Source organism: Haliotis rubra, unplaced genomic scaffold (assembly GCF_003918875.1).
Source record: "Haliotis rubra isolate DU_JTF1 unplaced genomic scaffold, ASM391887v1 Scf314, whole genome shotgun sequence".
In the NCBI taxonomy this organism is placed as follows: Eukaryota; Metazoa; Mollusca; class Gastropoda; order Lepetellida; family Haliotidae; genus Haliotis; species Haliotis rubra.
In genome coordinates this window covers 206,489-221,266 of record NW_025766985.1, presented here as the reverse complement: position 1 = coordinate 221,266, position 14,778 = coordinate 206,489, and the positions used below count along the sequence as shown (strand labels likewise).

The window sequence follows — 14,778 nt, the reverse complement described above, 5'->3', positions numbered from 1 at the left end:
ATATATCTCCTGGTCCGGATTATGTTCACAACAAACATCTAATCTATGGCAGTGATAGCATCATAAATGTAATAACTGCCCTTTTTAATTCTATTCTAAAGTCTGTATATGTCCCTAGCACATTTAGAAAAGGTGTAGTTATTCCAATATATAAAGGCAGAAACATGATCCTAAAATCTATAGAGGAATAACTTTAACATCTTGTATCGGAAAGCTCTTTGAGAAAGTAATTCTCGCTAGATTAGAAACCTGGGTGAAAGAGTATATACCAACATTTCCAGACAAGCTCCAGTTTGGCTTTAGAAAAGAACACGGTGCAACCACTTTAGTGTATACTTTAAATGACAGTTTATCCTACTACTTAAGCAGAGATTCACAGGTATTCACTACTTTTATGGATAACGAAAAGGCGTTCGATTGCATATGGCACAATGGACTCTTTTGAAAGTTATATGAAACGGGTATAAAAGGCAAAATGTGGCAGCTCTTATACCAAGGCTACACATCAACCTCTGCTTTTGTTCAATATTGTGGCTTAAAATCAAATGAATATGCTAGTATACAACAAGGCGTCGGACAAGGAAGGGTCTTGTCCTCCTGTTTTTTTCTATTTTTTATCAATGACATAATATGTGAACTAAGAACCTTAAACAATGGTATTCGCTTATACGGTATTGATATTCCCTGCATTTTATTGGCTGATGACACTACACTTGCTTCTACTTTTCCTAAAGGTCTACAGTCGTCACTTGACACTGTGTATAGCTATGCTCGTAAGTGGTGGCTTACATATAACGGTTCAAAGAGCACTTGCATTATATTCCGTAAATCTAATAAAGGCCAATGTGATTATTCCTTCAATTTTGGCAAAACAGACATTGCAATAAGTGATAGTGTCAAATATGGAGGTATCATGCTCTCCTCTGATTTATCCTCCAAATCTAGACTATACGCAAATTGTAAAAAAGCACGACAATCTGCAAACTCCCAAAGTAATCTCGGCTTAAACAGTACAGATCTCCACCCTACCTCCTGTGTAAAAATATGGAGGAGGATGATACTCCCCACAAGCTTTTATGGGTGTGAACATTTACCTATTCTGCATGGTAAAGACTATGAATTGGTCGAAAGCAGGCAAAGATACTTTGCCAGATGTATTCAGGGCTTTGGCAAACGTTTCTCATCTGCCTCGGTGCTAGGAAACCTTGGTATGTGGAGTATGGATGGCTACATAGATAAATGTAGACTTTTATTTCTTGGTAGATTATGCAACAGCCAATGCAACTCCTCCTTTGTGGATTTATTCTGTGCTCAATTAGCCACATTTCAAGATAGAACAACAGCGTCACATAGTATAAGTGACACGCTTCTTCAAACCATTATAAAATACAATCTTTTTAAATATGTGAGAGATTATCTTGAAATTGGGAAGTTTCCATGTAAATCCTCATGGCGTAAAACAGTTAATAACAGTGTTAATGAAACTGAAACTGAACGATGGGCTACTCAAGTCTGTATGAGACAGGATATGTCCAGATACCGCCTAACCCACTGTACCTTTGGTGTACATAGGCTATATTGTTTGATGTATGTTTATCCACAATATAGAGACATCTTAAAGTTTTGTGTAAAAATCAATTCTCGAGGACAATTTTCAAAATATTGTGAACTCTGTGAAAGACATTGTAATGACTATGACTACCATATAATTCTACCTTGTGAACATTATATGTACATCAGGAATCACTTCTTTTCCAAACTTTTAGATCTTTTTAATGTCAATGAGTAGTAGTACAGTGGGGGGTTCTGCCGCACATGCGGCTTAGGGATTATTTGTGGCACCTTTGGAATACTAATGGATGGGATTTTCTTGCTTTAGTGAGTGACTGAGCTAAAATGTTACATCGCATCGGCAATATTACAGCCATAGAGCGATGAAAACAAGGTAATCAATTTTAAATATCTGTCGACAAAGGACAGTAACACTAACTAGACTATCACAGATATATATTTAAAACTAGTAATGAAACTAAAATACTTTATAGAGGACGATAAAATATAAAAACAGGCTATAGATCGTCAACAACTGAAGGTTGATCACCATACTAGGAACCATGGGGACTTTTGCTACCTGCATGGACCCTAGCTGAATTTACATCATCCCTTCAGCCACTGGCCATTTTTTGATGCTTTAATATTAGAGACATAATCAGTCTTGCTCAGGATGTCTGTCTTCGACACGTTTCTTTGTTCTAGTACTTTTTATTTGATTTAGATTTAATGACGCCCTATGAGCATGACATTCAAGACAAGATGGCTGCCGTGGAGTTGGACGTAATAAACAACATTTGCTGCGCATGACGACGACATCGTCTCTTCAGTGTCATGGTTTACAAACGAAATTGGATAAAAACATGACCTGGACATTGCTCCATGTTTCATCGGGTTTAATTTGCTGTGAGTATTCCACCTGAACAAAAACATCGCAATAAGATTTACAAATGGTTGACGAGCTTTGCAATGAACACAATGAACAGAGAAACGCTTATCCAGAAAAAATGTTAGCTTTGCAGCCTCGGACTCCTAGCCCCGTGACCTTGAAGATTGACCCAGCCAATGGTGTTTTCTCCAGTTGTGCTGGGGTCATCATGAACTGCGATGATGTGACGTAGAGGTCGGTGAAGTCCACTCCGCCGAAACAACATGACGTTATCCTTTCACAAGGGAACTTGACAGCTCGTATCACCTTTCCTGGACAGACAAAATATCAATTGATTTCAGTCAACTAATAATTCGCAAAACATTCTGAGCAAACTTTGTTTGTTGTTAAACTTTCACTAAGCGAGACTCCAGCTACATGACAACAGTCTGTTACTTTGTAATCGTGTCTGTCAAATTCAGTGTAAAACATATCGTAGCATCGGTGTACTTAAATGCAATACGATGACATGCCTCAACAAAGTCACCGGGCCTGACCATCAATTTACGTTTCGGCTCCGAAAACATTCGTCCGTCGCTGAAGATTCTAACTGAGACATCACAAATAATCATCATACCATGAGACCACTCGTCCAAGAGTCACAACTCCTTTTAACAATAACAAACGAAACTTGAACTGGGACTTTGTTTCTACCGGTGATTGAAGTTTACGTGTCACAATGACCTCTGTGGAATGTATTGGAATACACTGTCAGATAACGATTTTACCTTGGACATTAAATGGAAGCGACAAAACCGATCTCACACCCAGAAGAAATCTCTGTTAAAGGCAGAGTCGATTGTACAATTGTTTTAAGCAGTATTACACATTGTCATCACAAGTTTAAGAATCACTTTAAAATAGTGATGATACAAGGTGAGCGATCCTGCCTCATCAGTGGCACGCGACCGTCATAAACATGTGCAACGTCTAGTCAATGTATTCACCTGGAATAATTCGGGAAGGTATGGTCAAGTCAAAATTAATCTGTCGATGACTGGTTATCTAACTACTTGTATTTATCGTGTATGTACAACTTTTCTCGTCACTATATGGCTGACATATTGCCGAGGTGACGTTAAATTATAACTCACTCAAGTCAAAATTACTACACGCCCTACAACTATTTATCACAACAATACTGGAAGATGGACTAACTTTTCTTTCTACAGATTTACCATTCGTCACCACTGTGCATGTCGACTTACCAGTCTCGGGATCGAGTCGGATAACTTTCCCAGCCTCATAACAGGCCACCCATAATTTCCCCTCTGTGTCAATGGCCATCCCATCAGGATACCCCATATCTGGAATTTCAGTAGAGCTGAAGTCTGCTACAGTTCTCTGATTGCCTGAAACAAATCCAAAACAAAACGGTGACTACACAAGAAGGTGGTTGTCCTGAACCTCTGAACCTTTAGAAAATTTGTGAAACACCACGATTCAGCTAAAGTGGAGGTTTATTGGAACCCCGGACATCTTTAGGTTCTTCTATGCTTGTTCTGTTACAATCGTTACGCAGAATGATGTTGCAATAAATTCACTATACAAAGATCCCATCCGATATAACGTTTTGTACTTTTGTATAGATCTATGTCTGTTGTTACAAACACAACGTGGCAGCCAGAGTATTGCAGAACCCAGAAAGGATACAAATATACACTACAAGTAACAACGTGTTATAAAGGTGTCCACTAAAAAGCTGGAAAGTTGAGGAGTGCGGCATTAAACAACAAGCAAAGCGTTAAAGTGTTATTATATACTTTGGAAGTGGGAAGATTAACTCGGGAGATAACTTAAGACATCTGGTAAAATTGACACCGATATTTTCGCATGGAAAGGCAAATATGGACATCATTCTTATACACTTTCACACACGGTTCTACTATTAGGTCAGTCACGAGTTTAAACTGAAGGCAGCGAACATTATGGGAAGTGGGACATCTTGGCCCTTGGTATGCAACTGTTACACTTCGTAAGTGAGGTCCACATATTTGCCTTGATCCTGACCTCACTACTCGCACAAAAATCTGAGAATATGATATATACGACGTCTTAAAAACAAGGTCCGGTCTGTTGACTTCGATGCGCTTCAGGCGGTTATATCGGTACCTATTCCAAAGAGTTTTTGTTTAAGAGGCATTCTAGAAGTTCGTGGTATAGAGAAGACAAAACTTTACCTAGCATTAAAGCGGAATAAGAATCAATACCGAAACGTCGTTACTGTGAAGATAAAGAAATTGATCATCCATAAAGTTTTGTCTGGATCGAACCAGGGATGTACCACTGAGGCACAACCACAAGCGTGGCGAAGACAGGGCGAATACAAGGACTGAACCATGCCGCCGTTTAACACGACTGTTTATCACGAGTATACTCGCGTAATCCCCCTTATTGTAACAGAAGTTATCTAGTAGCTACATCAGTGGTATTTTTAACAAATGTCACATGTTGACAAAGTAGGCACAAGAAGCAATGGTCTCCTGGTGGTTTTGTGGTTCTTTTATTTGTTACCGCAAAGAGACGATTGCAGTAAATGACTGGAGGTTCGTATTTTGGATGTTCAACATGCCAATGTTAACATATGCTATATTTGGGATTACACTTTCTTAGTAAAGTACAGATTTGATGTTTTGGTGTTGAGTTGGTGGACGAATGGTTTTGATAAGTGACTTCAGTATCTGTAGAACTACTCACATTGCACCAATGGAGGCATGGAACATAATTCAAGACAGAGCTTGTGCCCTGGCTGCTTGGTGTTCCCGAGTACTTACTTATAGTGCCTGCTGTGATGTCAAAGTCGAACGCCCAGACCTGCCTTGGTATGGAGTCGATGTAGTACATGACGCTGTTGTCGTCAGTCCAGTCCATGCCGTTGCTGATGCTGATGTTACTGATGTGTTTTTTGACGCTCCCATCAGCATCCAGACTGTACAATGAGCCCTGATGCTTTGGCCACTTGTCGGCCTCTGGGATATCCTTACCACAGAAAGTAGACCCTGTGTGGAAACTATCATATTATTATTCTTGGAGAATATCAACACATTGCATAAAGCAGCATGTCTGAGAGATCTATGTATCTGTACCTGAGCGGACACTTGAAATTTAAATCTCAAATTGATTTGTACAACATTCTGAATTGGTGAGTCTCGTTATTCCAGTTATATTACGGGGTGTGAAGCAAGTCTGGAATTTTTCGAATTTTGTAAACCCAAGCACGGATATGGCACTGAGCAATCTAGAAATACAACCGAAACGGGATTCGAACCTACGATGATAGATGTTCACTTGGTGCTCAGGTGTCGCAATGTACGAAAATGCGGCGTTTCAAATTCGTCCTGAAAAATGTATTAATCACATGAATGTCTTGTAGCGGGTCCTATACGTCTTCTGAATTTCTCTGTCCTGTGCATGTTGTAGATGGTGATGTGCAAATTATTCTCGTCGCTATATTGAAGGCGATTTTGCTAATAAGACCTCACACACTCACGGGAGTTATAGTTCTACATTTCTCGATTAACAACACTACTTTTGTGCATGCTCAATGGCTGAGATCTGAATGGTCGTTGCACCGAGGAAGCTCAAAAGCAGACCCCAGAACGGGAACCTACCGAACCAAAGTCTTCCGGAAGCATCCACTTTGCCGTCATTGAGCATATTAGAGTCGGCCTCGACCTTGGCAATGCTGGTGACCTTGCCACTGTCCCAAGAGTCCAAGAAGGCGAGGTCTGTCTTCTGACTCACCACGAATCCACCCTTTTGGCGCGGGATGATGAATTTCACTGTTGAGTCTCCATTAATGAAACATGATGATATGACACTTCAGATAAGGAAAGTAACAATGAACAACTAAAGGGAAGCTTCTGCTTGGCGCCCGAAGAATGTGGCAATGGAAGACCTAATCGCAGTTACGTTTGGGATTTTTAAGACAACAGATGCAAAAATATGCGAAATGTAATGTGTGCAGTTGTTTGGTCCACGTGCATGAAGAAGGGGAAGAATATATACTGGATGTAACAATGTAACTGTCAACCCCTTGTGTCCCGCACCTCCTGCAACCAAAAGACCCAAACCCAGATTCAGCCCCAACTATCAAGATATCCATCCCGTAGAACTACATTGGCAAACCGTCAACCCTGTCATCAAATCAGCCGTCTCCCTAAATTGGCAAACCGTCAACAAGCTGGCATAGATACCACCTTCTCCGCGTCCTCCAACCTTAACAACATTCTCCATGCCAATGGAAGAAAACCCGCCACCGTAAAGAACAACAACCCAAAATGTGTCATCTACAAAATAAACTGTGATTGTGGGCAGAGCTACATAGGCGAAACGTCCCGACCCATCAACACCCGAGTGAAAGAACATCAGACCTCTGTTACCAATTCCGACAGCAAATCAGCCATTTCCGACCACATCAAAGCAAGCCCCAATCATCAAATAGAGTGGTCTGACATCACCATTCTCTCTAACAAACAAACAGACTTCACTAAACGCAAGCTCACCGAAGCCATCCACATCAAACGCCAAAGCCCACCATCAACCGAGACCAAGGATACTTCATTCCATCCGCTTATGATGCACTCATCCACCAAGCCCAATCTACTGTATAAACTCTGCTGTATAAACATCTCATTATTATTTGTACATCATTGGCTTCCACGCCTGTCCTTTGTCTACTCTCTGGCTTCATCAGCTTTCTGCCTAGCCAATTATGTTAATTATGTTGTTTTCTTTGTTACATTGTTACATCCAGTATATATATACTTCCCCTTTCTTCATGTTCCATTATGCTTGACAACGGTACAAGAATCTGTATCGAAACGTCGCACTCACGAATAAAAGAAGTTGTTATCCATAAAGTTGTTATCCATAAAGTTTGTTCTATATAGGGTACAGAGCAAATGAATGCCACACAATACTGTCACTTTGGAAAGCTTAACCCCTGCCCTTGCGATCGTTCACAAAATTGAACGGCTATTGAAACGCACAGCATGCCAAGGCTAGCGCTCACGTCTGCACAACGTCATGAGGCCATTGGGATGGTCCGTGGGGAGAATGTCTCAACGACAAGTGGCTGCACATTTCAACTGCCACCGGAACACCATTTCTGCACTGGTGAGACGCTACCAGAACACAAATGACGTCATCGATCGGCCACGTTCTGGACGTCCACGTGTAACAACGCCAAGACAGGACAGATGGATAAGGGTGATCCATCTTCGCCACAGGTTTCAGACTGCAGTGATGACTGTCCGAACCATCCCAGGACTTCGCCGTATCCACCCCAACACAGTTCGACAACGTTTACGTCATCACGGGATCAGACCACGACGTCCCACCATAGGGCCTATCCTGACACAACGTCATCGGCAAGCTCGCCGAATGTGGTGCCGAAATCATGTCCGCAGATCCTTGCTTTGGTGGAGAAATGTTGTTTTTACAGATGAGTCCAGGTTTAACATTTCCCATAGTGATGGACGTCAACGTGCCTATAGACGCGTGGGAGAACGTTATGCACAGGCCTGTGTCTTGGAGAGGAATCGGTTTGGTGGTTGTTCCGTGATGATTTGGGGTGGAATAACAGCACGCCAAAGAACTCCTTTGGTGATTGTTCAGGGCAACTTAACCGGTGTGGGCTGTTCTTCGACCTGTGGCAATTCCTTTTCTGCAACGTCATGGCCCTGGGTTAACATTCCAACAGGACAATGCCCGCCCTCATACGACAAGGGTTGCTATGGATTTCTTGCAACACCACAACGTTGACTTACTGCCTTTGCCTGCAAATTCACCGGATCTCTCCCCGATAGAGCATGTTTGGGACGAGATGGATCGACGTCAACGCCGTCTTCCTCATCCGCCAGATAACGTCCTTGACCTTGCAACAGAACTTGAGAGAATCTGGCGTGACATCCCACAAGCCTTCCTTGCACGTTTGATAGGCTCTATGCGTCGTCGATGCACTGCTGTTCTCAATGCCGATGGTGGACATACCCGTTATTGAGCTTGTGACATGGTCGTTTGACCCCTGTCCCGCTTGTGGACTCGTGACGTCATTGTGATTGACTTTTCAATTGAAATTCTCCCGACTTGTTATGGTCTCATGATCCCTCCATGAAAGTTTATATGTACCTTTGACATTGTTATCGTACTTATCAACTGGGATAATATTTTGTGGCTAGTAGAGATACGTTTCAGTTTAGTGATCTCAGTGTTTCTGTAGATCAGAATTAAAATAAAAGATATTGTCATATAAAATTAATTTCTGGAAAACCTCAACCTAATTGAAAGAATATGGAAACTTAAGACACTACTTTGTCTCCTTTACGTTCTGTTTGGTAAACATACAGATAACTTAAACTTACATTACTGAGAAACAGGTAAGGCTTCAGTAGGTTTCAGTTATCCTGATTCCTGAAACGCAGAGGAAATTAATTTGACTCCATATCTACCAGCATATACAGCATATATCCAGAAAAGTACATTAACCTACGTAAATAACTGAAACCAACTGAAAGCAGAGGATAAAAGAAACCAAATGGAACCTCTTTGGAATCTTGGTAACTGAAACTCACTGGAGGTTTACGGGAATCTGGGTTACGGGAACGCACTGGAGCCCCTACAGGAATTTGTGTAACGGAAACGCACTGGAGCCCTACGGGAATATGTGTAACGGACACGCACTGGAGCCTCCCGGGAAACTGGGTAACGGAAACGCACTGGGGCCTTACAGGAAACTGGGGGCATACCGGTCTCTGGGTTATTTGTAAGGTTCCGCTTTTCGGAGACTTGAAGGAAATGTAGTGATACGGTGCGGAAACCTAACTGAAACTTAAGTTTCCATTTTGTTTCCGGTGTCCGGAAACCAAGTATTTTTTCCCGTGCAAAAAGCAGCACTCAACAAATGTGGGACACCACCTCTTCTACCACATAGTAATCTCAAACCTGTCATTAGATCTTACATGCATGATCTGATGCAAAAGAAGTTGGACACCGTAGTAGGTGTCAATAAATTACATGCAATAAAACCAAATATAGGTTACACCTACTTGGGCTGTCAGTCCAGATTTGAAGAGGTCATTATGCGACGGTGTCGTATTGGCCATTCTCGTTACACACGTGAATACTTGTTAAAAGCTGAGGATTATCTTTTCCGTATCCCTTGTGATGAGAGCATCACAGTCAGTCATATTTTGCTGGACTGTGTAGATGTGTCTGTCACAAGGGATCTATATTATCATTCCGCTAGTCCAAAGGATACTTTTAGTAATGTCAGTGCTCATTTTATTCTTGGCTTTTTATGAGAAATTGAATTGATAGACAAATTTTGAAATCGATATGTTTTTTTAAGTTGATTAATATTACGATCAACTGAGAACATAGATGGTGGTGACACTAAGACGGTTAAAGTAATCTAAAAATATTGTCCTTCTTCCATTCCATTGTTGATCAAACTACATGATATTGTCTAGTCTTTCAGAATTTTGATTGACTTGAGTCTTTTGAATATTGGCTAGCATAACCTACAGCCACTGATGACCAGAGGTATGGCGTAAATCCTGCTGGGAAATCATGTAGGAAGCAAAGGCACTGTAAGTCCCTTTGATCCCCAGTAAGGTGCTCAAACTAACTTGTGGTTGTTAGTGGTTTATAGCTTGGTTCTAATTGGTGAGAATGAATCCGTCGAATCTTCTCATCTTGATTATCATCAGGTTGGTTTTATTTTAAAACTGTGATATACCTACCTATTTTACTGCCCTTACTAACGTGGATATTTACAGATCATAGTTATAGAGCTGAGATATTTGAAATCTAACCAAACGGGCACACGAACTGGCAGAGTTTACAAATGAACTCACCTCCAAGGTTCAGTCGGCTGTCGTCACCTGTGACGGCGTTGTATCTGTGGACGTCATCAACGAAACAGTCCAGGTAGTACAGACACTGTGTGGTGTCGTCCCAGTGGGGTCCCTCCCCATGCCGAATGTTCCTCACAACGACCTCAATCTTCTCAGACATAATCTGACGGAGGAGGTACAAGCATATAAATAGAGAGTGGAGAATAGGTTGTTACATTATATTCGCCCTAATTATAGACTGACCTCATGAAATTTAACACAGAAACGGAATACTTGTTAGGTTGTTTATTGTTTAACGCTGCAGTCAGGAATATTCCACGGGGAATAGTCCAAAGCCAGCGAGCCTGACCGCCCAACAACCCCCTTAATTCCCCATAATCTTGACCTATGCGTTACTTCAAATGAATCCATGAATGTTAAATAATGATTTAAAGCCTGATAAATAACTGGATGGACGGTTCATTCAGCCAACTGTGCAGCCTCATCCTGACCAAGCTGATAAACTGATGGTCCGCCCTTGGCATATGCTAATGCAAGATCGCATATATCCCATGTTCATCGTTAAGGATCCGGTGATCATGCTCATGATCAGATTGCATGAATCATTGCTTGTCAATCAATTATGTGGGGAGTACAAACACAAATTGTGATGTATTTCCCCAAACTTTTGATGTTCAGATTTCTTTTTAAAATGAGTGATATACAGACAAAAGTGAAAAGGAAATGATGATTGTGTGCGCTACTCTCCATTAATAACATCATGGGATCATGTTGTTGGAGCATTGCCAGGTGGTGCGTTAGCAAAATAGCAAACATTTTGTGATGTAAGCGGTGTGATGACTGACACACGCACACACAACTGAGAGCTCTTCGGGACAACCTGAGGACGAATCGTCTTAAATCGGTAACAGCGCAAACAACTGCTGCCTGTACTCACCGAAATGTGTCGTGTGCGAAATGCACAATGTTTGTCCTTTGTACTCCACCCTGACCTCAATCTCCACGTGGTTCACCTCTCAACTGACAGAGTGCAACACAAGGGTAAGACACACCAGCCGTAGTGTTATTTGATAGTCTGTTTGCATGACCCAGTTCGCATGTGGCCTAGTTTTCTCAGGTGAGGTGAAATTGCCGCCAGTCGTTAATGTCTAAAAAAAGCCATACTCATCACACCCGGCTAGGATTATTAGAATTTAAGGGTCCGTTCAGAATTTAGGGCTAGGTGGGTGGGGGTGATGATGTTTTTTTATGGAGAAGCATGGACATCGGGGCTGCACAATCCCAGCAACATTTGAAGCTTGGATCACCGGGAAAATCTCTCTGTAAGTATACTCGGCGTCATTAATTAAGGGTCAAACTATTAGTAACTAAAAGTTGTAAAATCTTTGTTTTTGTTTGAAATGCATGTATATGCAACTGAATGCTTTACAAACTTTTCCAACGGTATAGAAAACACATCAGGTCGTTGAAATGTCATTATTACGTCCCTTGACGTCCGATACATTCTGTTAGAAATGGCACATTATTTTATCAAATTGTCAATATGGAAATCCACCTGCCACTTAATGTCAATGATTTGCTTTTTCTCCGTTGTTCACTGTACCAAAATCACTCTATCCATGGAAAGTGGAGGACAATATCACATGCATTGATGCTTGTTCACTGCCGTTCACTGTTCAGGTACCAAGTTTGAAAATGAGATGTTTTGACACTTGCTGAAACAACCAGGGTCAGGCTATAGGCATTTTGGCACGTCGGCATATGGTCAAACTCAGCGGCAGGTTGCTGTCCGCTTTACCTATAGGCCTTCTGGTCAATCAGTGAGGTCACAGTGCTATTGTTAGACTGTGGCAGAGATTTCACGCCAATGGATCTGAGGAATATGGACATCGACCAGGTCGCCCTAGAGTCACAACAGTCTGAGACTATAGGCACACGATTAACACTGCATTACGTAACATATATATTAACGCAGCAGATCTTCGGACAGAACACTTCAATGTTAGTAATGTAAGGATATCCAGGAACACCGTTCGTCGATGTTTAAGGGCAGCCTGACTCCGCTGTTAGCGACCTGCAGTTCGTCCACCACTAACACCACGTCACAGGCAGGCGCGTTTGAGATGGAGTAGACATCATGGCCGCGGGAAGCAACGTCAATGCTCTCGTGTGCTCTTCACAGAGGTGAAAGCAGATTCAATTTGTCCTTCCATGATGGTCGGCAGAGGATTTATCGTCGCAATGGAGAGCGAATCACAGATGCTACTGTGGCCATGCATAACCGAATTGGCTGGGAGTCGGTCATGGTTTGGGCAGAGAACTCCTACATTTTCATTTTGGGGGGTTGGTCTATACAACTCATGTTTGCTGGTGCTGTTTGAACATTTTGTCTGTATGTCACGATATGTCTCGTTTGTCAACACATTAAACATTATGATGACACTCGTAGTTCCATTGTGTCTGAGAAACATTTCTTTACACGTGCTATAGTTGTTTTGACCCTTTATTAATGACGCCTATTACAAAATGAATCTCTGTGTATTTCTGAACTGTTGGCTAGAGGCCCGTACTACAAGTGAAATCGGTTATAATGGATGAATGGTACCTCTGAAGTGAGGTGAAACACACATTAGACAAGTCTAAAAAGTTTCACAATCATGACACCTGACTAGGAATAATAAAAAAGAGAGATTTGGAAGGATGAACTTGGAGTTCCCCCTTTCCAGGCAAAATCTGAACCTGCGATCACCGGCAAAATATTTCCTTAAGTAAAGTTGATCATACACTTTTCAACACATACAGGAGTGGTAACTAAAGAGGTGGTTAAACTTTATTCTTGAGATATCTCTTAAAAGTTTCGTATGAGGTCACACAACGGCTTGATGTACGCACACTGACATGCCATGCTTATGTAAAAGGCGTGGTTTTTACGAAACTACCATCGCCCTGTGACTAACATTACAATTGAACCCAGTTTTCCTACACTTACAAAGATGTTCCGTTGCTTTACGTTGTTCCGAATTGCTATACAAGTGAACGTTCAACATAAAGATAAATAGCCCAAGATTGCAGGACCGAATTTAATGTTTACAAAAAGTTGGATAAAACAGATGTCTTCTCACCTCTCATTATCTGATTGTCCGGATCTCTAGGAGCGTCTGAAGTAAAGTGTTCAAAAATAGGAAAATATGGAAACTTTTCGAAACGATTTCTTATAGCATTTTGTCTTTTGTATACGTATAGGGTGTGTCGACGCCTTCACGGCAGAGATAGAAGACCCTCTCGTCTATAAATGTTATTCTAAGATGCCTAGCGGTTAGAACAATCGAAAAAAAACATTATCAGACAATAAAGGTATAGTTTTTGATGACGTAACAATTGAATGACGTTATCCCGTCACTGCGCCATTCTAGTGTGCCCCTCGTAATCGAACCATTTTACATTACGTCACAATGTAAGCGACGTCACGATGCATGTCAGTTGTCATCGCCTCGTACGGCCTCCTACAGTAAACTACACCGTTGCATCCAGTTTCTTGGTTTGCTGTTGCTTCACGCAGCTAACATCACTGGTGGAAACATTACGTTTATGTTTACGACGGTTAAAATGTGTCATTTCGACTCACAAGTTTTCAGCGACACGGTAACGTTCGTAATGTTTACATTCCCACAATGCAATTGTGGAATGTCGCTTGACTACTCAACTTCCTCTGGATGTACTGATCTAAACTTACGCTGGTAGTAGAAATGCAACGTTCATATTGCCCCATATGGTTTACGTTAATGACAGATGTAATTAAAATAATTCAGAGAAGATATTTAATCGAACGTAAACCGTCATCAAACTGTTATCATTTGTTTTTTTCTGGTAACGTTCGTCTTAACGTAGGGGGCAGACACATCAATAGAACAGCGCGCCAGTTAGCCCTGTGCGAGGATTCTTAATTTAGGTCACCGACACCGTCGTTTGTTTTCTGCCTTAAATTAATCGTAATTATCTTTAGAAAGTATTAAATTTGGCATCTTAGAAAAGAAATACACTTCGCCCTACCACCATGTATAGTGTAATAAAACACACTTTCGCCCTGAACTATTATAACGTTAAAGCACTCGGACGCAAGCGTCCTCGTGCTTTAACAACATGGTTCTGATACAGATATAGAATTCAAACAACGGACGGCCTGATCGACTGGAGACATCGACGTCAAAGTTCCCTTCGTCTTACATGGATGATGTAGACGTGTAGACATCGTCAATCATCATCACCCATGTTTCCAGGAACATATGTGTTGTAATGGTGTCTGGCTGGAACCTGCCGCAGATGTGACTGGTTTGAGTCCCTCGGTCTTGACGTGGGGTAGTTATTCTTTGTTTCTGTGATGTTTAACGCCACGCTCAAATATGTCACAGCAATAGGGAGGTGGTCTGTAAACAATCGAGT

At 41.6% G+C, this 14,778-nt stretch overlaps 1 protein-coding gene across 2 annotated transcripts; it reads right to left on the bottom strand.

The window, feature by feature from the left end:
- Nucleotides 1–2,430: 2,430 nt before the first annotated feature.
- LOC124283374 (regucalcin-like) lies at nt 2,431–13,657 on the bottom strand. 2 transcript variants are annotated; one of them, XM_046719410.1, is made up of 7 exons: nt 13,461–13,657; nt 11,276–11,486; nt 10,339–10,501; nt 6,091–6,270; nt 5,254–5,478; nt 3,688–3,831; nt 2,431–2,751 (listed from the first exon to the last, which is right to left on the bottom strand). In XM_046719410.1, exons 3-7 carry the CDS (start codon nt 10,496–10,498, stop codon nt 2,546–2,548), a joined length of 915 nt encoding a protein of 304 aa, XP_046575366.1. In that variant the 5' UTR covers nt 10,499–10,501; nt 11,276–11,486; nt 13,461–13,657; the 3' UTR covers nt 2,431–2,545. The 2 variants fall into 2 exon arrangements, with proteins under 2 accessions (XP_046575366.1, XP_046575367.1); XM_046719411.1 differs by lacking the exon at nt 11,276–11,486.
- Nucleotides 13,658–14,778: the final 1,121 nt, after the last annotated feature.